Here is a 26,787-nt window from a genome sequence, read left to right on the forward strand (position 1 = left end):
ATTTTATTCCCTGCTGTATCCCCATTATCCAGAACAGTTCCTAGCATATAACAGACACTTAATCAATATTTATTGAATAAATAATGAGTTAATGAATGAATCCATGAATGTAAATAGAGAAAATGCAAGTAGAGAAAAGGTGGATATTTAGAAGACTGCTTTGAATTCAGGAAATAGCTTTCTACTCCCTCTGCTCTTTCCTCTCCTTGAAGAGCCTGGCAAGGAATATGTCCTGCCAAAGTGCTTGGGTAGAATTAGGGGGAAAAAGGAATAAGGAATTATATAGTTCCTTATAAGCACACATATCCTGCCTCTAGTCTTAACAGAAAAGGAGACAGACTAACTTCTAGCATCCATTTATCAACCTCTCTGTGGATAAGACAAATCACAGGTGAACAGACTAGTATCAGATTCCAAGTGTCATCTGTATTACAAGGTCTCAGATCCCTGCAAGGACACAGGAACAGGACAATGCAGACAGTGATATTGGGGGGGGGGGGGGCTACAAACAACATATTGCAGAGCATAACTGATTCTGGATAAAGGCATCTACAACTTGTATCAACTATATACATGATCTGAGGTCAGCTGGTGAACCTTTTCACTCTAGCACCACTAGATGATGGCAGACTCCTGCCCACTCTTTGTCAAATGAGTTTTGAGTACATTCTGCTCCCGGGGCATGTACAGGAGGTGGTGGGGAAGACTGAAGCAAAGATGAGTAGGTACATTTCCTAGTTTCATGGACCCTAGAACCAAAAATGTTCTCTGTAGATCCCATAAAATCAGAGAAACTTTAGGAATTTGGTGAATGGCAGTTTTTCATCAACCCTTGGATATGATGATATTCTTTCAATGTGCTTGGTGTTTAAAAGGAAAGTTTTAGAAGGAAAAAAAAGGAAAGGAAGGAAGAAAAAGAAACAGCATTCTCCAAATGGAGTCACCTGTGCTAATCTCCACAGCAGCAAACAAAGTTTGACATCTATTCTAGTTGTAGTTTCAGCCTCTCCCAGGAATGTAACCTTTAAGCAGCACATCTGGAATTACCTGATCAGGACTAGCAAGGTTATCTGCCTGAAAGAGCCCTGTCCTTCCCAAAAGGAAGGTGACCTTGCTTGCAACAGTCCGTTCTTTGTTAGAAACTTCTTTTTTCTGCTCCCTTATGCCTATAAAAAGCCTTTTATTTCCTATGGCAACTTGGGGCTTCTTTCTATTTACTAGATAGGCTACGGCTTGATTCATGAATCACTGAATAAAGCCAATTTGATCTTCAAATTTACTCAGCTGAATTCTGTTCTTTAACAGATTTGGTGGCAGTGATAGGATCCAAAATGAACTTCTGAGCACCTCGGGGACAACAAGAAAAACAGGCATGGTGCCTGCAGACCCTTTTGTTCTCTTTCTCACCCTTTCTGAGGGCTGTGGGTAAGGGCCCCTTGGTTCTGAGCTCCAATAGCTTCCCATCAAGCTCTAGATCTAATTAGCTTTCAAATCATTTCCATGTTGGAAACTGATGGTTCAGACTGCAATTCTCATTAATTGGTGGAAACTCCCAGCCCTTGATTTTATGCCACAATCTGCATGGGAATAGATAGTGGCAGTTCACAGCTCTCCATTTACATGGAGCTCCCAAGTCTGCAGTCCTCATGTGTTGAGGCCTTCTAGTTCAGTTCTTTCCCCAATCCTTTCATGGTAGGAACTGGTGGTAGTGTGCACAGAACCTTCTCATGGCCATGATGCAGTAACATCTTTTCATTACCCCCAGTATCTTAAGGTGCACATATTTGTTTGTCTTATCTTGTGTAGACTAAGTCTAATGATAATGGGAATCTCAGAAGCAGCTGAAGAATTGGTGGTGATAGGTCACTCTCTGTTGGGAGTCCTAGCACATAATCCAAAAACTCCTACTAGGATAGGCTCATCCTAGGGACAGGATAAAGACACAAGATAACCTGCCAACCTCAAAACAATTTCTATGCAACAAGGTACACAGTGAAACACAACACAATCCCCAACCCAGTAATACATCCTTTTAGGTATTAGTTTGACTCCAAGAGCCCAAAGGCTTAAAAATAAAGATAAAAAATAAAGCTTAAAAATAAAGAAACAAAATAAATACTAAAAATGGTATCCTTAAATTCTGAAGAGTTAAATGTGGCACTTTCCAGAACACTTCCTCATTTTATATCTAAAAACTATGGTCCCAAAATATAAATAGCTACGAAAATGGCAAAACCTTACTAAAGACCACCTAGAATTACAATGGCCATTAGGGGGAACATTCCAATTAGACAAGACTGTTCATTTAAGAAGTGCACTTGAAAGTCAGGGTTCCTGAATTAAACAGACTGTGGACCTATTTTAATTGCTATACAAAAGACTCCAAAGGATTCAAGATTCTAAAATTGCTTCATTAAAAAATTTGTTGCAAAGGCTAATGAAAAATTAAAGACACAGGAGGTACTTAAAATAAGACTTGCTCCCCTCTATCCTCCTTTTACCTGAGTACTCACAGTCTAATAATCCTCCATCTGAATTGCCTTTCCATTCTGAAGAGGCTATAAGACCATAAACAAAAGTCTGCTGAGTTAGTGGTCTCATAGACAGCCTTCATGTACTCTTGAAGGAGAGCCCCCACAGGGTCCTTTCCAAGGTTGACAGGACTCTAAGGAATTTTCTGGTAAGCTGCTTTGCTATTCTCTTAAACAGCTAAGAGAACCTAAATTAAAATTAAAAAACCTTGCCAAATTCTGCTAGGTATTGGAGCCGACAGAGGGGATCTTAGGAAAGCTGGCAGAAGCCAGCTAAGCATAAAAACTCTTACCAGAGTCAGCTTTCTCAGATCTCTGTCTGTAGGGCCCAGCTGAAAAAGGAGGATAAAATTTCACTTTGTCTCTTCCTTTCCAAATCCAGACTTATTGGTTATTGATCCTTTCTCTTCTAAGGATGACTGCCTTCTTGTCTTGTTTTACATCCTAAGAGTTTAGCTTGGCTTTCTGCCTGCCTGGGACAAGCAGGTTATCAGTCCTTTCTTTTGACTATCTTTGGGAGTAGCTGTAGATATTGTGAAGACTGCATCTTTTGCACCCTCTTTGAGGACACCTCTTGGGTCCATGAAGTTGTTTAATACTGCCAGAAGTGTTTACCGTTTGCTGAAACCTGCTAAGATATTTGAAAGGCATTAATAATTCTATGATCAGAAATTTGGCCAAATCGGAAGATGCTCCTCAGAGACTAAGAGCAATATTTTTAGGCCCTCTTCCCTAAACTAATATATTCAGAGGGAAAGAAAAATATTCCAACATAGGTGAGTAGGTGTGTCAGTCCTGTCATAAGCAACTAATTTCATCTATTCACCTCAAAAGGCTTGTTGGTATTATAAAAATTCTGGCCATAGGAAACGAAAGTTCCTCTTGGAGGAACTTGTGTTCTTTCCCTAACCTTTGAGGTGCAAGTGTCCTTCCTACCTGGTCTTCTTCAAGAACTCTTATGTAGGCCATCCCTTTGAAATGCAAACTTCAGGGAGGTAATTCAGAACTGAAAGGGGAGAGGTTATTTTAAGACTTAGGCAAATAAAAACCTTAAGTGTCTTCTCCAAAATATTAATAAAAAGCATTAGTCATCTGAGCAGGTAATTTTAAATTATTCCATCTGCCAGAAAGGTATTTTGGATCCAACCTCTTTTATAGGTACTTGATTCATGGCTAAAATTTGTAAATGGAAGGCATAAGGTTTTTCTGCAACTATTTATGTGTATCTACATATACATGTTGTACATGTATGATAATTCTCTATCCCTGGATAGTATTACCAAAATCAATTTGTAAGAGAGCTCTATTTAATTGGCCTAGAGATAATTAAGTGCTTATATGAATCACCTATTCATAAAATTCTTAGAATTATAATGAAAACTAATCCAAATGCTTTTCAGGTTCCCGTGATCTCAGATAATCTTCAGTAATTAACATCTAGCTTAACTTTATTAGCTTAATTAAAATAGACATGTCTTTAAAGTTATCAAAATTAAAAATAATGCCGACATACAACTTTTATCCTACCTAGGTTTACTAGTCAAACAAATTCACATCATCTCTGTTACAAAGTTTGTCAACAAGGGGCAGCCCGTGTGGCTCAGTGGTTTGGCACCACCTTCAGCCCAGGGCGTAATCCTGGAGACCCGGGATTGAGTCCCACGTTGGGCTCCATACATGGGGCCTGCTTCTCCCTCTGCCTGTGTCTCTGCCTCTCTCTCTCTCTTTCAGGAATAAATAAATAAAATCTTAAAAAAAAAAAAAAGAACTACTTAAAAAAAAACTTGTCAACAAGAAAAAAATAACTTTTATGATGAAATTTTTGTTACTGCTCTAAATATAATTATTAATAATTAAATAGATGTAAGTGGGATAAAAGTCTTAAGATCTTTTTTTTTAAGATCTTTTTAATAGTTTCCCCAAATCTTTTGGGTAACCTTGAAACCATAAGGTTTTGCCAAGTTAAATTAAATTATAGATAGTCATTATATGAAACATTAATTACTGAATATAAGTTTATCCACTTTTGGCTTGCTTTTGTAGAGGAATTAAAGATATGTAGGCCTATTAGTTTTGTGCTATGCTGAAAATTTTTCTATAAGAAAGCATGTGTTTCTAGAAATTATAAAAAGTCTGCCAATCCATGGAAAGCTAGTGTAAGAGACAGCTCATAATTGTTTACTTCCTTATTCTTACTAAAAGGTAAGATTTTTAAGGGTTAAAAATTCTAACATATGTAATTAAAGCCACTAAGGTTTGTAGAATAAGAATCCTTGGAAAGGAATTTTATGCATGGTCAGGACTTGCTAAGATTGGAATGAATTTAATTAAGTGAATGTGTTTTAATATCAAAAGTAAGCTGGTGCGAAATTAGAATTTGGTTTTCTCTCTGTTAAAAGAACAAGTTTTTATTGGACTATTGGTCTGCTCTTGATAAGACACTGTGAAAAGTTTTTCTGTACTTTTTAAGTAATATGGATGAACAGTAAAGATTTTGTGTCTTACCAAAATAAATTGCTGTCCTTCATGTTATCTTTATAACATGTCAGGTCATTGATTACTTAAAGAAAACTGAGTCTTCTCTATTTAAAAAGCTAAGTTTTTTTCTTTTTAACTACTTAACTTCCTGTATTTGCCTACAAAGTTTCTAGTTGTCACTGTGGTTAAATATATAACCAGGTATTATTTCCCATTGACTTATAACCCAACTTGACTAAGTGTTTTAAACTTCTGATATTTTTGACAAATTTCCTAAAGTTATATCTGAAATAAAGTCTTTTTGCCTTAGAACTATCTTTGGGATTTTTCAGAGAGCCCCTGGAACATCTCAAAAGATTGATTCTTTCCTTATAAAAAGTGAGATATTCAACTAATTAGGTTTATTTGATATGTTAAATTACATGAGAGGCATTGTCAAATAAGAATACTAAGTCTTTCTGTTGTATTTGCAAAGGGAAATCTTATTAATGTTCTAGAAATTGTATGAAATTCCTAGAAATCTAGTATGTCCTAATTTATTATGTTATCAGTCATAATTTTAAAATGCTGTGTAGCACAGAAATAACCAAATTTCTTTGTCAATTCCATTATGACAAACTCTTATCAGATCCTTAACAATGAATACTGTTTAAGTTTTTTGTCATTTACAGGCAGTTATTGTTTTTACTCAGATGCTTTTGCAAAAATGTTCCAGAAAGTGTTTCATCTTCAAGAAGATTCATAGGAAGGATTTTGGCAGGCATGTTCTGATAACCTTAAGATAATAAAACTGAGCTGAGTAAGAATTTCCAGGACTAATGAAAAAACTGGATTCAGGCAGAACAAGTATTAACTACATGGGACTGAAAAAGCTAAGGGGGATAATTATAATTCCTTATGATTTTTATTTGCAACATTGCTGGTTCTTTAATACTTTGTTTTTCTAGATATAAAAAACTCTTTCTTAAGCTATCCATGACTTATAGCAGTTTGGTAAAGTATATCTTTGTAAATAAAGATGAAACATTTACTTTTACTCCCTACCCAATTCCTCCAGAAATTGGAAACTTTTTAGCATTCTTTCCACAGCAATATAATTAGTTATGTGCATAAGCACAACAAGAATCCATTCTCCTTGTAACAGAATACAATGGAAACATTAGCAAAATTACCAAGGCTTTGACTATAATATCATATTTGAAAGAGATGTGCATAGACTCAGATATGACCAAATAGCTTAAGTAACTACTTAGAAAGATCATACTGATACCTTGCTGGCAGTCTTATGAGGTATGGAAGGAAGGTCACTGCCTGGTAGACCCAGAAACATCAAGATATTTTGAGGGACCTCGAGAGGACAGCCAAACTATAGGTGTTACAGGCAAAATCTATGGCAGGCCCTTGCCTTAGCTTCCTGGACTCAGAGAATTTTAAGAGCTCAATCTGAGATTCTCTATTAAAAGTTCCAGCAAAGCAGTCTTTAAAAAGGAGCTTATACAGTCAATCACTATTTTTGCTGCATTTATGTAAATAATCAGGCCATGTTTAATGCAAACATATGAGCATTACTATAATTATCTTTGTTTAAAAGAATGGGGGTTATTGTAGAGAAAAAAATTATGTTTGCACCTTTGTAGGTATTAGATTCTAGTCCTATTAATTGTCTTTGAGGGATTTGGACCTTGTGTATATATATCTCACAGCTTAAGAAGGCCCCACCTGACATATGTCCTGTACACCAGCTGGAGGCCACAAAATCAAATTAATGAGGAAGAAAAGTAGCTGATTCTTAAGTAGACTACTTCCACCCAAGATCCTGGATCAAAGACTTTAACTAAACATAAAATTCTTCTTTCTTTTCTTTGTTCTGGCATTGGCCTGGAAAGATAGTGCCATATCTGTTATCTCCTAGACTATTGCTAAGACATTTCAGACTGCTATATTTGTCATAAAAAACTCTGATCTGTCCATTAACCGTACCTCCTTAGTGGGAGTGGTTTGTGCCCTAACAGAATTTATCTTTGTCTGTAGTAGTTCTTGGGTCTATGAATGCCTAGATGGCTGGCATACAACTGAGCAATGTCTCTTATGCTATCTAACTGCACTCCTACATTTTCACAGATAGTTTGTGCTGCTTCATTGGTTAATTCCCCTGAATATACAACACTGAGTTAGAAAAGACCTACCAGGCAGTATTTCATGAATCAGGATTTGCTTCCTTTGTCAGGTTTCTGCTTCCCTGTTTAGGAGTGAATACAAATTAGGCTCTGATCAAGAAACTCTCCTTAACTCTTGAGAGTATTGCAGAATCTGCTGGTAAAGCAACAGCTGCCCAACAAAGGTCCTTAGACTCTCTGGCCAAAGCTCTTCTCAATAATAGGACACCCCTCTATTATCTTAGCTGAACAAGAAGGTGTCTGTGCTGTTGCTTGTTATACCAACTATACCTGAATTAACACTTCTAGGAAAGTTGAAATTAAGCTACATAATGTCACTGCATTGGCTTAAGAAAATAACTTCTTCAACAGGGTCTTTGATTGTATTGGATATTGATTGGTTTGGGTCTTGGGGACAATGGCTCTGAAGTATATTCTAGACATTGGGAATTATCCTACTTATAATAATGATCTTAGTAGTCTCCCTGGCACACTATATTCTCTCAAGAGCTTTAAATGCATGTTCCTAGCCACTAATCACCAAGCAAATAATCTCTCTAGGACTGGAGTGCCAGAAAAGAAATGAAGAAAATGAATGACTAAAAAATTGTGCGCTTGAAGTTTTGACCTGTAAATACCACAGAGATTCAGAAACAAATGAACAAACAAACAAAAAACACCTTATCACAACCTGTAAGCATAGCATAGAGGATCAGTAAAACCTGTAAGAACTTCAGAGCAGTAGCTGTGAAAGGCACTTAATGCCTTAAATTTTGCTCACATCAGGGCAGCCCGGTGACTCAGCAGTTTAGTGCCGCCTTTAGCCCAGGGCATGATCCTGGAGACCCAGGATTGAATCCCGGGTCAGGCTCCCCGCAGGGAGCCTGCTTCTCCCTCTGCCTCTGTGTGTGTGTGTGTGTGTGTGTGTGTGTCTGAATAAATAAATAAATAAATCTTAAAGAAAATTTTTTTTGATCACATCTTTCAGTGAAGCTGAGATTCTGAACCAAAAGTGGGGATTACAGGAGGAGGACAAGGAGGAGGAGGAGATGACACCTGGGTGGCTCAGTGGTTGAGTGTCTGCCTTCAGCTCAGGTCATGATCCCAGGGTCCTGGGACTGAGTCCCACACTGGGTTCCCTGCAAGGAGCCTGCTTCTCCCTCTACCTCTCTCTCTCTGTGTCTCTCATGAATAAATAAATAAAATATTTAAAAAATAAAGAAGAAGAAAGAAACAACAGGTGTCAAATAGAGTCACTTGTGCTGAGCTCCACATCAGGAAACAAGACTTAACATCTAATTGTAGTTTCAGCCTCTCCCAGGAATATGACCTTTAACCAGCACATCTGGAATTATCTGATCAGAAGAGTGAGGTAATTTGCCTCAAAGAGCTCTGCCCTTACGAAAAGGAAGGTGACCTTGCCTGCAACAATCCACTCTTTATTAGAAACTTCCCTTTTACACTCCTATCTGCCTATAAAAGCCTTCCATTTTATACAGCTCTTAGGAGCTCCTTTTTATTTGCTAGATGGGATACTGCCCAACTCATGAATCATTGAAAAAGCCAACTTGATCTTCAAATTTACTCAGCTGAATTTTCTTTTTTAACACTGGGCATGACACACTTGAGCAAAATCTTAAAGCAAAAAGTGAATAACTGTCAGCTATTTAACAAATATTGACTATATGCATCTGAGAGAAGGCAACTTAAGACAGAGCCATAGGCACTGTTACAGACCAAAGAATTGAAAAGTGAGGAAGACTCAAAAAACAACCAGACTACAAGTTGCCTCATACAAAAAGCCAGTAAAGTCTGTAAAAATCTCTTCCTCCACAGCAGCACAGCTGGTATACCAGGAGAAAAGGCACACCTCCGAAAAATTTGCACACCTGCATGAGTTTATCAATACCAAGTGAGAAGAGAAATGGTTCAAGCCTTAGAAATACTGATGAAAAAATGATGGACTTTAAGAGCAGAGGTTAAGTGACAGCAGACAGAGACTGGGCACATCTGCAATCTGCATGTGCATCCTGATAACATAAACAGCAGATAACACAATACCAGAATAACAACAGGGAAATAAGATAGACCCAAAGCAGCACAGAACCAGTTCTCAGAACCACATGCAGTCCTGGTGACTCAGGCTGGAAGTTAACATGAGAGCCACAGTAACATTTATAGAGTGAACCACACTGATCACAGGCAAAATGTATTTGTACTGAAGAAGGAACATCTATCCAGGTTAGGAGAAATAACACGAATTAAACGAGCAAGAATAGGGGAAGATTTGCAAGTTAAGGAGACCTTCAGAGAGACAGTCAAAACAGGAAGCAGCAGCCAGCAGAACTGTAGACTGCTTTGCATTCTTTCTACCACAAGAGGGAGGGAAGCCAAGAATACAGTTGGAGTTTGACCAAGCAGAATTGAAATTTGGGTAGAGAATAAATGGAATAAGCATGACTGCTGGTTGCCCCCACCAGGAGAACCCTCCCTGCCCCTTACAAGAATGTATTCTAATGAGGAAAGCCACATGCAAATGAAGTTAAAAGTAACCCAGAGTGGAGCAAAATCCCAGGAGGCATTCATGGAGAGTCTGGATAGCAGAAAAGGGATGCAAACAGGAGGGAAGAGTTTAAATTGAACATGAAAAGGTTAAAACTAAGTCTGCATGCTTGAGAGAGTTTCTGCGTACTGTGTAAACCTGAAGGTTCTCCTACTGGTTTGAGCACAGCTGCACCAGTATATCGTATATATTTGTTGCCACCACTGAACAGAAGAGGTGCTGGCCTGGAAAATGGGAGCTCCCCTTTCCCTGGTGGCCTGTGTGAGGACATACAGCAGCTGGGTGAATTGAGCCTTCCCTGAATGAGTGGTAGGAAGAGAAACCAACAGTTATATTTGCATCTTATTGGTGATGGTGGTGACAATGGCAAAGTGAGAGATTCTCTATATGCAGAAACATACATATATGCATATCCGTATTGATAATACTGAGTTTTACTAGTTGTTCATGGTTAATACCATGATGTGCAATCAGTTCTAATACATATGTAAAATTTTGTCATTATCAAGTCTTGAGTTAAAAGAAAGGGAAGAAAAAATGCTCAGGAATTGTTGAATTGGCTATCAGAATCCCATTTTTCAGCCATCCTCTTTCTTAGGCATCTCTCATTTCAATGTTAATTGAAAGGAATATTGAAAGGAACGATAAATGAATTAGCCTGTACAATTTAAATTATTGTCCTTTCTCCCTGATCCTCTCTTCCTTTCCAAGTTTTATGGTTGGATTTGGGTAAAGTGTGTATATATATATAAAGTGTATATATATGATGTAACTCCACCATATATTGCAAGCCCTACCCCCAGCAGTATGAGGAATCGGCTACTCTGAACCTGCTCTTTCAATAGCAGACAACCCTAACTCCAGGATGTGCAACCAGCTTCTGTAACATGGGTCATGCTTCATGCCCCAGTTCCCCGCTCAAATGAAGCCTAGCCTTTGCTGGCTCTTTCTTCCTAGGGAGCCAGACTTTATCCTTGTTCCACTGGCTGAAAAATGAGTGTCTTTTTCATCCAACTTCTCCAAAATCAAGGTGTAATTATCCATCTATAACTATTACCTCTACCTGTGGATTCCTGGCTCCCTGCCCCTAGATCCAACGTTTTGGTAAGTGACATCATCTCAAAGTAGACGTAAGTTCATTCATGAGCTGCCAGCTACGTTTTAGAAACCAGCCCTACAGCTCCACTAATTCCCTCAACCCTGGATTCAGCCACAAGGATAGCAGTAAACTGAAGTTAACTGAAGTTTGAGAGCAATCAGGCTGGAAGCCAGAGGAAGTTTGAGTCTGTGGCCCTGGGAGCCCATGCAATGAAAGGTTTCAGAGGATCAGCAGCTTGACCTCTTATCCTCCCTGCTTCCTCGTTGGAGCAAAACTAGAGGCAAGAAGAGGGCAAGATCACTGTCTGTGTGACCTCTATACCTACATTAAATAGATAACTGGAGAGAAATGGGAATTTAAAAGGAGCACCATGAGAGCAAGGATCATGGCATCTTTTTCCCCCTTCACATTGCCCTAGTTCCTCGCAAAGTGCTTGGCATATACTAGATGCTCACTTAATATTTGTTGAGTGAATGAATGAATGAATGAACAAAGGAACTAATGCACATGCTGGGTGATTTTTCAGCTGTGCTCCTACTTGTCTCAGCACCATCTGAGCCCTGGCTCAGGAGGACCAACAGATCACGCCTGTATGTTCAAATGCAACACCTCTCCTTTCAGGCTTTCCAATGCGTTTATCACATCACTTAGGTGAGTCTACACATTTAATTGAAATACATCACTCTCAAAGCCCCATGAATGACACCAGCCACTTTGGGGCCAGTGCTGTAATTTCCAGAGATGCCTGGCTAATCTGAGTGACATGGCTTCAAGACATCTCAAATAAGGAACAACTACACTCATCAGTCTTGCCTCCCTTCCCTCCCTCCTGCTACCCCCCCCAACTGGTGAGAATCTCACAATGTCCTCAAGGTGTTTCCAGGTCACAAGTAAGCCTTGGGCTTGCTGTGCACAAGTTGGTCCTTGGGACTTCCTCACTGCCCTTTAGAGCTTCAGCATAATAGCCTGTGGTTCTTTCCACAAAGCTGACTTGCTCACTCATATGGAAATGGATCCAGGTTAGTAATGGGCATTTACTAAACAGTTCTTGTGCAGGCCTTATACAAATCCTGGCTCTTTGGGCATTACTGTCTGGTTGAGTTTCTCCTCAACCTTCTTTCTCTCCAGTGCAGCTTATATACAGAGTTCCTTCTAAAGAGTGCTTTGTGTAAGCTACCCTGTGCCCCATCCATTAAGTTTGCTACAGATAGAACCAGGTTTAAAGAAAACACAGGGCACTTTAGGGTGAAGGCAGCCTGTGAGAGTACAGATAAGAGGCACAATCATTCCAAAGTATCTACTTTAGGGTGGGCTGGCTAGATGCATCTGAGAATACAGACCATTCTTAGCCCCTATATAAAGGTAATTTGCCCAAACTGTTTTGCCCACTTAGGGTCCCTTTGCATCAAAGCACATACCTCCCAGGCCCTTGCCATTTTAGAACTTGGGCTCTACTCATGCCTTTCATAACTTGCTAAAATCAGACTCTGGGAGACAGAAGATACTTCCAGGGTCACCCTGTCCAACTTGTGTCCCCATGCAGCAATCCCTTAACATCCCCTGACAGGCAGTCAGACAGCCCTATCTTGTGCACCAACTCAGAACCTTCCAAACATGCCTGATCATACAGATCACCAGAGGCACTTGCAAAAAGTATAGCCCGCTAACTATCTGAAGCTATACAAATTCAAAACCTGCCCAGAAAGGGCCTGTGAACCCAAATTTTTAACAAGCATCCCTCATGAGTCCTATAATTAAGCATGTTTCTTATATGCATGGAATGCAGTGGTTCTTGACAGTAGCTGCATATTAGAATCAGCCAGGAAGCTTTAAAAAAAAAATCACTGGCAGGCCTTTACCCCTAGCTATTCCTACTAAATTTGTCTGGAGTGGAGCCCAGAAGGTGTAAATTTTTAAAGCTACTAGCTGATTCTAATCTGCACCAAGGTTGAGAACTACTGTAGTATCTTCCAACCCAATGGTAAGCTCTTTGAAGCTGGCAACCAAGAAGTCTATGCCTCTCAGTACCCCTTACTGAACCCCACCACCATGTTGGGCCTGCCATGAAATATACTCTATCTCTACTAAGTTGATCTCATTTAATTGGCTTTGTTCACCCATCCAATGGGATGTAATTTCCTAACTCTACTAAGAAGCTGTGTACTTCCACTCCACAAGAGGCCAGACGATAGATAGAAGGATATGACATGCTACTACTTTTCCCAGTTGAGTCTGTACACACACACACACACACACACACACACACACACACACACCTTCGCTTAGCCCTCCCCGTGGCCCCAGAATAAGCAGCTCAAACAATGCCAGAAGCCTCAGTGTACGATTCCTCCTCTTGCCCCAGTCCCCTGCCATCTCTACTCACATTGTACAGCACGGTGGTCCATCCTTCCATGGTGATGCATTGGAAGACAGTCAGCACAGCAAAAAGGATGTTATCAAACTGAGTGATCCCATCATTGGGGCCAATCCAGTCCCGGCATTCGTAGCCAGCTGGGCAGCCCTGCACACCACATGGGTGAGGTGGGTCAAATCCTTCCAGAATACCTGCAGACACATTTGGAGGGTAGGTGTTTAGTGTGAGCTGGAAATGGTTCCAGGAAGCCACAAACAATTCTATTTCCTGAAGAAAGGTGTGTCCTTCTTTGTTTCCAACGACCAGAGGAGAGAGGAAGGGAAGAAGGAGAAGGTAAGAAAAATATGACCCTACCTGAATTGTTCGTGAAACATGCTCGGTGCAACTTCCCACTGTAGAACTCTAAGCCAATGATAGCAAACATCAAGATGGCAAAGAAGAGCAGGAGACCAATTTGCAGAAGAGGCACCATGGCCTTCATGATAGACTTCAACACGATCTGCAGGCCTGGAAGGAAAGGAAGAGAATGACAGATGGAGTCTCCCTGAGCACCATTTGATACAACAGACTTCCTTTACTTTCTTCTAAGAGGAAAAGGATGAGTCTTTGAGGGACAAGAAACACCAGTCCCGAAATGATGAAGACAATTTGCAAAGGGACAACCAGAATACGTCAAGCCAAAGACTGCCATCACTACTTCCCCTGGAATCAATCTCATGTTCTTTCTCACCATTCTCTGATCATCTATCTTTCCTATTTCTCCTCCTTTATTTGTTTCACCCCATGTCACCTTCTGCTTATCTCTTATAAACTTATTAGAACATACTTCTTTCCTAAAGGAAATCAAGCCTGGCCTTGCTAGGCTCTAAGTCCTATGAGAGCAAGGACAAAATTACCTCCCTCACTACTCTATCGGAGAACTGGTTTCTCCTCCACTGTTGTTGGATCATAATTAGCACAATCACTATTCATAAAGTACCATATACCTTGACCCAGAAATTGTACTTCTAGGATTCTAGCCTAAGAAAATAAGCAGAGATTTGAATAAGATTTAAGTAAAAGGATGTATGTTGCTGCACTATTTCTATTTGGAAAAAAATGAAAATATCTAATGTCCAACAACATAAAAATGACTAAATAACTAAATAAGTCATCCTGAATAAGATGGGCTATTATACCAGACTTTTTAAATCATATTTTTTAAGAACTTTTAATGTCAGGAACATCAAATGCTTATATGACAGGTTCCCAAAGTATGTACACAGTTATCACAATTACATTAAAGTGCACAGGGGAAAAGTGAATTAAAAACATAGGAAAATGAATGCTTTTTTCTTTTCATTTTATAACAATTTTTTTTTTTACTTTGCAAATATTCTACAAAGATCTTTCACTATCTTTAAAACCTGGGGGAAAAAAGTTGCTAAATTTTAAAGCAAAATGTTCTGCCAGATTGCCGTGTCCCCACTCTTTATTCCCACTAGAGACATGGTTTCTTGTGTATCCCAAATTCCTTCAGCCCCAGATCCAGTGGGGACCTATCAGTAAAGCTTAGCAGAGGAGAAAGAAGGAAGGCAAGTGCTCACTAGGAATCCCTGACACGAGCTTCAGGGGTCTCAGGACACGCACAGCCCGGAGGGTCCTCAGGTCCACATGTGTGTTGAAGTGAGTCCCCGCAGTGGCCAGGATGCTGCAGATGGAGACACAGAAGGTCAAGGTTACCACAACCTGGCTTTGTCCCCCTGTTCCATGGGAGAAGCTGGGTTGAAGAAGGCTCAGCCTGGAAAGCACACAGAGCTGATGCCAGCTGCATGTGGGCGCACCTGAGCTTGGGTGAATCATCGGTGGTTCTGACTGGAATTAAATTTAGCCACATCTGGGTTTTACTTTGCAAAGAAGGAAAACTTATCATCACACCAGAATTCCAGTTCCAAATCATGAGTGAAAGACAAGCTCCCTAGCATCTGTCCCATTCCTGCCTCCAAACCTTGTCCCCTACCTTCCTCCTCCCTATCCCTTCACTAACCTCCTCTCCCACTTTCTAATCTACCAAGACCCCTGGATTTTATATTTCAGAATTTTCTTAGATTCCCGTCCTCTTACTCCTTCAGGGAATTTCTCTGGATCAGTTGCAGCAAAGGAGTAATTCGTTCTTCTCCACCTTGGCACTTAAGAGTTTTTACCAAACAAATCAATCACCCTCATGCTTATAATTAGGGAACAGCTTCACTGGTCCTCATACGGCACTTTTATAATTGCCCTGAATCACTGTATTAACTTGGATTTGGTTTCTTTGCTTCTATTTTTACACTTCCGCAGCCAGACACACACACACACACACACACACACACACACACACACACACACAGAATCCATAACAATCCTATTAGATTGTGTATACCAAGTACCTTGTCTTGAGGAGACAATTTATTGCATATAATCCCATGACACTGCAGGTACTGTGGATAGTCAATGACACTTAGTATTAACGAAAGACACAGCAGAGTTGTGTCCTGACTTAAGCCCTTGAGAACTGAGTGATTTGAGGCAAGTTACACACACTAGCAGCCTTACTACCCTCATCTACAAAATGGGCGAAGTACCATGACCTCGTTCTAAAAATGAAATGACATAGTATTGAATATTAACAGTGTTCTAGAATTGATAACGTGCAAATGAGATATTACGTCCAACACAAATATTAATAATGCTGGTTTTGTAATTTTGTCTAATTTTAGTCTTCTTTCTGTGGAATAGTACTTGTCCTCCCTCAAAACCTCTCCATGACGATTTCAGCTATCTGGAGCCACTGGCGAATGAGTCACTCAGAAAACTGAGTTTTCCATATAGACCAAGGGCGGCGGGAATAGTTTCTGTCATTTAATTATTTTGGATGAAACATTTCCCTCAACACCTGAAATCGAATGGACGGTCTAGGCATATCTCTAGAAAGCAGATATAGAATCAAAAGGTACAAATTACACAGATCCACGACATTAGATCATGAGCAATAACTTTGAAATACGCAGTGCTGGCCAAGAACAAAGTGGACTGCTTCACGTGGCAGTACACTTCCTAACATTAAACATACTCAGGCCTAGACTGTAGGACTATCTATTAGGAAGTTAAAAGTGTTCCAACAAAGGTTGAAGGTTATCTAAATAACCAGAAGAGATTTCTCTCAACTTTAAGACTCTATAATTCTATGTTAACCCAACCTCAAAACAAGAATCAGAAAGAAATTTGACTCTCATAAAGGGTCTCAAGACCTCGGCAAGTTCTAAGATCTCCTCTACCTCTCCTCTTTCTATATTGTCTCTGAGAAAGAGAGATGTAGAAGAGCAAGTGTTCTGATGCTGCTTTTGACTCACTCTGCCCAAACTAAAGAGAGAAATTAGGGAGGAGAGTGATGTCATTTCTAATAAGCAGGGAGAACCTGAAAGGAGAGCAGGGAGAAGCATGGAAAATAGGACTGGAAAATAAAAGAACATAGAAACAAAGGCAAGAGGAGAAAGGGAAGGCTCAAGGATAGTGCAGTGGTGGAGAACCAGAACTCCAGGAAAATGGGGGTCACTGTTTGGCTGAATCTGCTAACAGAGGAAGAAGCACTGGACTATCTTCTGAGGCTCAGTGCCCACGGGAGGTGGTTCTCCCTCTGGCTACACACACATGGTGGAGAGAATATGCCCTGTTCAGAAACCAGAGCTGTTTCCTAGGATACCCAGGTACACTTGAGATACTCTTTCATATCATAAGAAAGAACTATTTCCTTCAGGAATATTTCCTGCCCAACCCTGAGTGGAAGGAGGTATATTTCAGAATATGGATGTGAGGACCAAAGGACAAAATTAAAAGGCAAGAAGGTACAAGTGCAGAGAGAAAGAAAAATGGTAGAGTGGAAGGAGGAGGAGAGGATAGGGAAGCGAATGGTGAAATGAAACATGGAGATGAAAACAGGAAAGAAATCAGAAGAAATAAGAGCTGGCAGAGAAGCAAATGTGAGAGAAATAAGAATTCTCATGTGGGAAAGAGAACAGAAGTGAAGCTAATTTGAAGGAGAGAAGCCAAAATACAGCACTTGTGGCCGGGGCCTCACACAGCGAGCCACAAGACATATCCATGCTCTTTTCACCAACCTGTCCTCTGAGTTATCCAAGCCACCCCATACTTCACCCAGAACCATGTCACTTGGGGCCCCATGTTCCCCCATCCCCAGAATTTTCTGTTCCTTCATCTCGTGCAGAATAGTGTCAATTGGATCTTTAGCTCATGCACATTGGCCACTCGCTGCTCCCTAGCGTTCATATCATGTTTGAGGGAGTCCCCATCCACTTGCTGGAAGCAAGAGCAATGAAATTCTTGGGGAGGGGGAGATATTTGAGGGAAAGAACCCTGCTGTGTACCGCACATAAAACTCTGCGCCCATTGCCATCACTGCCCTGACCACAACTTAGAAGAATTCTCTGTTTTTCTCTGGTTTCTCATATGTCTTTCCCACAGGATCCGGAACACGCACAGCGGAGATGCTGTCTTCTGCATCTCTACATCCCCCACACCTAGCCCAGGGTCTGGCAAGTAAAAGGTGTTCAGTGAATGCTTGATGGATCGAATTGCACTGATGAACATAGTAAATGTGTTGAAGCAGAAACCAAACGGACAGAAAGATCACAGGAACCCTAGAATTTACCAATGAAAAGGGCAGGTGGCACAGCCAGGATGCTACTCAAACACATGCCTGTTTGAGCTCACAGGAACGTACTAGGAATCTGCCCTCAGACATTTTAGAGTCTAAGGTGGCTCTTCCAAAATAGTGTAGGGCTTCTGCTCTCAAGCAGATCTCATAGGACAGGGTCTGCCCAGTATTCAGTAGGAGAGTTAGGGAGAGGGAGGGGAAAAGGAAGACAAAATGCAAAGCCTTGCCCTTTAGCAAAGTCTCAGTGCTGAAGCCTGTATAGCTCAGCAACACTCTGGGCCTCCCATGTAACAGGCCCTGTGCAGGAAGCTCAAGGCGAGTACACAGCAGGAAAGGGCCCAGGCCCTCAATCCCACGGATGCAGCAGACAAAGAAATGAAATAATTATGATTCACTATGAAGAATGTCATAACAGAGATGCTTACAAAGTGCTCCGAGAATGGGAAACACTGCAGGATCACGAACGGGGCTTACTATCTGCTAGCATTTTCACAGAAGTTATTTCATTAAATCCCCAAGCGCATCCTGATATAACTACTGTTTCCATCTCCTAGGAGAGGAAATCGGGACTTAGAAAAAATTAAACTGCTGATACATGGCAAGACCAGGCATTAAAGTCTCTCCTCTTCTGGTATCGAAGTCAAGCCTTTCCCCCACTCTGCCATTGAGCCCTGCAATGTCTTTGTCAGTACTGTGCAGCTCCACTGTTCTTAGTCCAGCGTATTGCTAAAAATACCAAGGTCACAGTGTTCAGCCTCCCAACAAGCCAGTGAGCTTGGTTCGCTCTATTCCCCAAACCACAAATCACTAAGGCTCTCCAGAGGCTCCTTGCACTTGAGGTGATGGCTGTAATACTAGCTATACACACGCAAGCGCGCGCGCACACACACACGTGCCATGGAATCAGAGTGTGGCCACCGTGCACAACTCCAACTCTGAGTTAATACAAAGCTAAGCTCTGCCCCATTCCATGCTGCATTCATGTATATTCTTCAGAAACGGGGGCTTTTTTCCAGTTCTTTTGTCCCCATGAGCACAGGGCCTGGTAGGGAGCTCTGTACACAGAGGGGTGCTTAATTCCTACCTTACTCCCAAAGCAGAGGGTACCTGTGACCACCACCAGCACAGACTCAGGGTTCAGTGCACTATAAATGTACAAAAACTGTTTCCTAATGGATGTCATAGCTCAGCCCTACCTCTAATGCTTCTGCTCTTAGCTGTGAGCAGGTAAGAGGAACCTAGAGGCTGATATGATCCTGAGGGTGTAGTGACCATCACTTCAGTGGCAGGAGATGGAAGGCATGTTCTGAGCATTCACAACCAAATGGTCTCTCCCCAAGTCAATCACCCCAAGAATTCTCCCACCCAAAGAATTCCTTTTGACCTTGGGGTCCATTCATAGCCTCCTCATCAAACCAAGTCTAACAGTCTCTTTTCACACTTCTATGGCTAAAAATTCCCTAAAGCATTATACAAATATTATACCAAAAAATTATCTGTTGCTTATCTGCAATTCAAATTTAACTGGGCATCCTTTATTTTTATTTGCTAAATCTGGCAACTCTATTCAAGGGATGACCAGGTAAATAGCTTCCCTCCCAGTTGTTGCCCTAGCTCTAAACAAATGTGTAAGTTCTCTTTTGAAGAAGAGACACAAACCGGGGGCCTCCTACGCTTAGACCCAGGAGTTCTACTCTGAGCTCCAAAAATTCCTCTTTGCTTCTGCCTGTATACATCCGAAAAGCAAGTTATTCATTAGCATCTGTGCAAAAAAGGCTGATTAACAGGAGCAAAGGGTGTTAGGTGCTTTACCAGCCCGTACTATAGGAGACCAAGAGGAGACATGGAGGGATCTAATTCAAGTTGGATTCCCTATACAGATTTGAGCCAGGATATCATTTCCATGGGTAATCCACCAAAATGAGTTGCTGTGTCCACTTAGAAGTGTTTTAAAGGTGGTTGGTTCCTTCTTCTCTCCTACTATTTCACCTCCAAGGAGGCACCAAAGTCTAACATATCCTTCCTCTAACACATCTCTTGGATTCACCTCTTATTCTCCAGCCTCCTTCTTGCCTGGAGTGCCCACCCCCTTGCCTTCTTTCTCTGCCTAAATAATATGATCCAGACTTCAGAGCCAGATGGCATCCTACCTCCTCCTTGGAAAAGATCTACAGTCAAAAGAGACTTGAACTAGGATTATGAGGAAGTGGTAAAGCACATACTCTCCTGTCATACTGGCTGATTTCAAATGCCAGTTCCCTCACTTACACTAGCTGTCTGGCCTTAAACAATTGCCTCCCTGAGCTATAGTGTTCTTATCTGTAAAATGGGGACAATATCCTCCTAAGAGGGTTGATGTAAGGATTTAAAAAGATAAGATGCTTATAAAGTTCTTCACATAGTGCTGACTTGAAAAGATATCAAGAGCTCACAGAATTAAAGGGATATTGGAAGACCAGCCTGGAAAAAACCAGGGAAGTAGAAATCTTGGTGTGGTAGGCTGAATAACAGATTCAAAGATATCCAGATCCTAATCCTTAGAACCTGTGAACATTACCTGATATGGCAAAACTGACTTTGCAGATGTGATTAAGGATTTTGAAATGGGGAGATTTTTCTGGATTATCTGCGTGGGCCCTGAATGCAATCACAAGTGCCTTATAAGAAGGAGGCACAGGAAGATTTGGCTAGAAAGAAGGCAATGTGATGACTGAAGCAAGGGACGATGCTGCTGGCTTTGAAGATGGAGGAAGGATGCAAGGAATACAGCTCTAGAAGCTGGGAAAGGCAAAGAAATGCCTTCCCCATGCTAAAGCCTCAAGTGAGAGAGCACAGCCCTGCTGATAACTGATGCAGCCCAGGGAGTCTAATTTTGGAGTTTTGACCTCTAGAACTGTAAGAGAATAAATTTTCTTTATTTTTTTAGGATTTTTTATTTGTTTATTTATTCATGAGACACACACAGAGAGAGAGAGAGAGAGAGAGAGAGAGGCAGAGACACAGGCAGAGGGAGAAGCAGGCTCCATGCAGGGAGCCTGATGTGGGACTCGATCCTGGGTCTCCAGGATCAGGCCCTGGGCTGAAGGTGGCGCTAAACCACTGAGCCACCCAGACTGCCCAGGCTGCCCTAAATTTTCTTTAAAGCTACCAAGTTTGTCACAATTTGTTGCCACAGGAATAGGAAACTAATATGCTTGGCAAAGGTCAGCAATTCCAGGAATCTGATTCTTAGGCCACTGCGGGTATCACGAGACGTATCATTGCCAACTCTACTAATATTGTAGTGTTGATAGCTTAAGAGTCATGGAGGAAAAAGCATGTGTTGGAGCTTAAGTCACATGTCCCTTTACATGCCATCTGGCTGCACTGGGACAGTCCTCCAGCACTTCCAAAGTGGGCAAGACTCCCACCGAGAACACACACACTAACGGAGTCTCCCAAAAGGGAGATTGGAGACCATTGGGGAATCTGGGACATGGAAGAGCTAAAAAAACAATGTCTACTAAGCTAGACTCCTAGAAAATACTTAGTAAATAGGTGTCATGGAGGAAGATGAGAAAGAACATATCTGGGGTTTTGTTTTAGTCTCTAAAATAAAGGGATCAGATAAAGGAACTTCTCAAGTTCCTCCTGGCTCTAAGACTGAGCCAAAACCTGTCCAGACAGTGCTACACCTCTCCAGCTCACACAATCTCCCCTTTCTCTGAATGTCTTGAAAGCTGCACAACATTTAACACCTGATTGCACACCCTTCTTATGTCTTAGAACTAAGGTCTTATCGTTAATGATAATTAGCCGGATCTTCATAACTCAGTTCAAAGCCAGCTCCTTGATGGCAGAAAGTGCCACATTTCCGTCTACTATGGTCCCTTCTCTAACAATATGCAGCAGTATTGCCCAAGAAATATCCTTGACTCGGGGATAAATGGGTGTTAATACATCCCCAACTGAGGTAGATTGGATGGACTTGTCCATGGAGCTGTGAATGAGCCCACAGGCTAGATATAATTAGATAACCAAACTGAAGGAGATTTAACCACATATGAAAATAATGATGATCTATCAAAAGTCTACTAAATTATATCTAATGTTTGGCTCTCCATTTCTTTTAAGCAAATTACTAAAAGTCTAATTTGATTTAGGAATCAATTCCTAAAGATTTTGCTTCGTTTTATCAAAAACAAAACAAAACAAAAAGTCCCTGTGTATTAAATTGTGCTATAGAGACAAACTCCCTTGCCCCCCCCCCAAAAAAGTTCAACTTGCCAAAATATATCTGAGAATGTATTTGAGAGCTTGGATGAGGATGAGGATGAGGCTGGGAGAGGGAAAAGTGGTGTCAGGTCTGACCCGGTGCCCAGTCTCTGTAAGCTGCTCCCTACTCCTCCCCAGACCCTATGCTAGGGTCCTCTATCCCATTCAGACTTAGCTCAATCTAAGAACCCAGAACCCAGAACCCAGAACCCATCTACAATGAGCTGATTACTGAATATATGCTCTGCAGTAGACACTGGCATGACAATGGAGAATAGGATGAGATGGTGGCTGTCCTCATGACACTTAATGAAAAAGACATTACACAGACCATAATTATAGTAAGTGGAAGGTCGGGAAAAGATGCCTCCCCTATGGAAATGGCACATGAGCTCAAAGGTGAAGCATGAGTAGGCCAGAGGAAACCACGTGGGAAGAGCATCCCAGAGGCAGGAGAAGGCAGGCGTAGAAGGGACAGAGGTAGAAAGGAGACTGGTATACTTGAAAAATTCAAACAAAGGGCTGGTGTGACCAGAACCTATTGAAATCCAGGGAAGAATAGAGAACAGAGAGGCTGGAGAGCATGGAAAATATCAAATAAAGAAAACTTCACAGACTTATTTTAGAGATAGGACCAAGCCTGGTAGTGCTCAAAATCCAGGCTTACACCCAGTAATGGAACATTGGATACCCACACTGATTCCAAGCTCCAAAGCAATTCCCTGATTAAACACTGGTCTCTAACCTTCTTCCCAAACCCCAGCCCCAGCCGCTAACAATGCATATCTACCTTGATCACTCTACCTGAATTAATGCCAACTTCTGTTCCCACAGGCCCTTCCTGGGACAGCTGCCACTGCCTACCTCCTCTACAGGAATCCTTCCTGATAACATAGATATCCTATAATCATGCCAACTAGGAAGGCTGGGTCCCTCTCCAGCCCAGAGAGACTGAATCTACATTATCCTCAGCAAATCACCCATTGTCCTGAACAGTGAATGGTTTAGGGATAAACAGGTGATGGAACTCGGGCCTTTGAGTTTAAGGGAAAATATGCTGTGTTGCTCCAGTTCACTCATTTTCTTAGAACAAAAGTAAAAGCATATATAAAGCAATGATTTTCAAACTTTTTTTGAACATAGCCTGCAGTACAAAATATATTTTATATCACAATCCAGGATGAATATATGTGTGTATGTGTGTGTGTGTGTGTAAAATTGCATAGTGCCTCATAAAATAATACTCCTTCTATGTGTGATATATTTTCTCTTTCATTCTTCCTTGCTATCCTTTGTCTCACACCGGTTGCAACCAATTAAGTTGATGTCATAACTAATGTGGTCAACCTACAGTTTGAAAAACTCAGATGTAGAGAGTAGCTAATATACATATTCATTCTAAGGAGATTTTTCTAAAGAGGACAAGATAGACCAAAATGAACTAACTGCTGCTTCAATAGCACCACGTGGTTTCTTGGTGTTTTCCAAGAATGATGAAATAGTTTGCCTTGAAAAGTTTTATTATGTTTTTTCTAAGAACTGCAGACACAGCAGTCTAGGGGAGACCCTATTCCCTCCTCTGTTACCAGAAATAGGAACAGAATCTTGCTGCCCTTCAGAATGGGCAGTCTTAATGAGAAACCAGTACCTTCAAAACTATCATGGGGCAGCTATTTCTAGGGTTTGGTTGGTTAGTTAGTTGGTGGACTGTTATTTATTTAGGCTTGGATCCAAGATAATTTATGACCAAGGCTTTTTTCCAAGTAAGAAGTCATAATATTTCTTAAGAGGATGAAGACAGTAGGGTCACATTGTTCCTTTCTAAAAGACAAGGTTTGTGCCATTTCCAGAAGGGACAAGTGGTTCTATATTTAACAAAGGTAAGGCTACCCTTTCTGGAATTTAAAATGGGGCTCCTAATTAAATTTCATATGAATCTCTGCAGCTATGAAGTGGTCCCAAAATATGCTTTTTGATGAGCAGAAAAAGCATGGACTAAAAATCCTCTTTCCTTGCCCACCAAAAGAAAGTTCAATAATCAAACAATGTCATGCCAAGGAGAGGAGTTTGTATTGACATTTGAGACCAGATAATTCTTTGCTGTAGGGAGCTATTCTGTGTGTTGTAGGATCTTTAATGGCATCCCCCACCTCTGCCCACTACGTGCCAGTAGCAGTTCCTTCTCCAACCTCCTCCCCCCAAACCGCCACCAGGTTGTGACAACCAAAAATGACTAGACATTGTCACGTGTCCTCTGAGGGGACAGCCCTGGTTGGGAACCACTACTGATGGGGAACCTCTCAGATAGAGTGATTCCTTCCAATTTAATCAATCTAGCTTGATTAAAGGCAATGTGTGTGTTTCACAACTAGTCCTCATCCACTCTTGAAGAAGCACACATAGCCTCTCTCAGGCAGACATGAAGATGCTCCCATGGTGACCCCCAGCCACACACAAGTCATAATTTGGATGAAAATGAACTGATGCTGTCATTGATAAAAATGCCCTCTGCTTTCTTCTTTAAACATCTTCTAGTGGCTACATGAAGCTTAACCCCAGTGTGTCTACAAAGGAAGCTTGAACCCAAATTTTCCCCAAATCATGCAAAGTAAAGAGCACAATAAAAAGGAGGGTTTTATTTACTTAACCTTGTAAATAAAGAGTAATGGATGCAAACGTCAGGTTCCTACCAATGGTCCTGGGTTTTTTCCTTTAAAAAAAAATCCCTGATGTATTCACTCAGACACAGCAAGGAGAAATGCCAAGCAATGGGTTGAAACTCCATAAGTGTCATTCAGGTCCAGGTAATGATGGTGATGGTGATGGTGATGGTGATGGTGATGGTGATGATGATGATGATGATGATGATGATGATGATTTTAAAATGCCTTGCTGTTTCACAGTTAATGTAACCCTGTCCCATGAAGATACCATTATTCTTGATTTTGTCAGTTTGAGAATTAAGGCACAGAGAGAGAAACTGGCTAGCCCAAGATCACGGAGATAGTAAATGGTCAAACTGAGACCCAAACCCAGAAATTTAGATTCCAAATTTGGACTGCTTTCAGTAGCTACAAAAGATAATGGCTAATAGCTAGAAACATATCCCAAAGGTAGATACATTCAACAAATGTCTTCTCTAGGACAACTACAGAGCTGCCTCTCTGCAGAGCCTTAGGTGTCCTGTGATTGCAGGATCATATGAATGTTACCAAAACTGTACTTCAGAGAGCTGGCAAAGACAGAGAATTGCTGTAGAGGGAAATCCCACATTATAAGAGCTCGCTAACATAAATACATGTTCTTTCAGTTGTTTTTCTAGTAGTGGTGAGGGATTTCTGTTGATCTACCTCCCACACACTTTCTCTCACCAGGTCTCCCTTAGGTCCAGGGACAAGCACTTGTGAGATGGCTAGCCTGGGATAGAGCAGAAGCCAGTTGAACAACAGAATGCAGCTAATTATCCATGTAGGGGCCAAGCCCCTAATGCTGGCCTCCTTAGAAGGCTGCACTAGTGACCTCCAGTATCACATTACAGAGACCAGTTGTATAATCCTACACTGCCCACACACAGTGGCCACCTACTGTTTGAACTTCCAGGACCTCCTTTTTCTCCAACAGCGACACTCTACCCCTACAGTTCTTTTCAGAAACTGCAATGCTCGTACATGCCACTGCTGGCCAGTTGCTCCCTGGGAATGTTTGGATTTAGGACCAGAGTTCGGGTAATCTCTCCTGAACCAGCTAAAGCCCTAAAATGGAAGGCTTCAGGAGTTGTCATTGTTCTCACAGAACAAAGCTGGCTGCAGTGAGAGAGAAGAATAAAGGTGACCCTGGAGATAAGAGATATGAAAAAAAAGTAGGAATTTCTCTGGAGCTAGCACCCTGATCCTACAGTTCCTGAGGCCCAGCTACCTCTTGATACTTCTGCAACTTAGTGGTTCCATGAGACACATCTTCCTTGAAAAGCCCTTGGTTTCCATCATACACCATAACCCACTCACTTATTCTATCCAGATAAATACCACCTGGATAAGAAACTAAAGTGAAAGTTGATATAACTGGCCTGACCAGACAAGACTAAGTAAGATACATGAAAAACAAGGAAAAATGCAGAAGCATGCCTCTATCATGAAGCTAATACACCAATCAGAGAATGTGCAAGCTTTTTTCTTAATGTCATTTTAGCAAGTGGCTTAATTCCTAAGATACTAAAACACTGCTCCCTCTTTGGGAGGACTGAAAAATTATACACATTCATGATGCTGGGGAAAGTCAGAGTCCTCTTGTCAAGACATCAGATGTGGATGAGTGCAGGTTAACACTAGGTGGTTGGCTGACTAAAGGGATACTTCAAAGTAGGAGGAAAAGAAAAACCTAAGTATTAAAACTCTACCTTTAATAGTGTATTGGGTTAGGAGACATTTTTTTTTCCTTTTCTTTTCTTTCTTTCTTTTTTTTTTTTTTTTTTTTTTTGGATGTCTGAGGAATATCTAGCTGAAAGAATCTGAGTTTATAGAACCCTTTCAAATCATTGACTCTTTCAGAAAAATCATGGATCTATAAATTTTAGAGAAAACATATTTGTCCATTGTTCTACCTTCCCAGTTCTGCCTACAATGCCTAAGAGATTGATTTG

The 26,787-nt window shown here is 41.0% G+C and overlaps 1 protein-coding gene across 8 annotated transcripts in view; it reads right to left on the minus strand.

The window, feature by feature from the left end:
- The window catches only part of CACNA1E (calcium voltage-gated channel subunit alpha1 E), a 493,362-nt gene that overhangs the window by 204,841 nt on the left and 261,734 nt on the right, over nucleotides 1–26,787 (minus strand). For all 8 annotated transcript variants that reach the window (XM_072733249.1, XM_072733244.1, XM_072733250.1 and 5 more), the window contains 3 exons: nucleotides 14,788–14,891; nucleotides 13,556–13,708; nucleotides 13,211–13,392 (listed from right to left, as the gene is read on the minus strand). In XM_072733249.1, coding sequence (XP_072589350.1) covers nucleotides 13,211–13,392; nucleotides 13,556–13,708; nucleotides 14,788–14,891 — 439 coding nt within the window. The remainder of the gene's footprint in view (nucleotides 1–13,210; nucleotides 13,393–13,555; nucleotides 13,709–14,787; nucleotides 14,892–26,787) is intronic.

The sequence above is a fragment of the Vulpes vulpes genome, chromosome 13 (genome assembly GCF_048418805.1).
Source record: "Vulpes vulpes isolate BD-2025 chromosome 13, VulVul3, whole genome shotgun sequence".
NCBI classification, from domain to species: Eukaryota; Metazoa; Chordata; class Mammalia; order Carnivora; family Canidae; genus Vulpes; species Vulpes vulpes.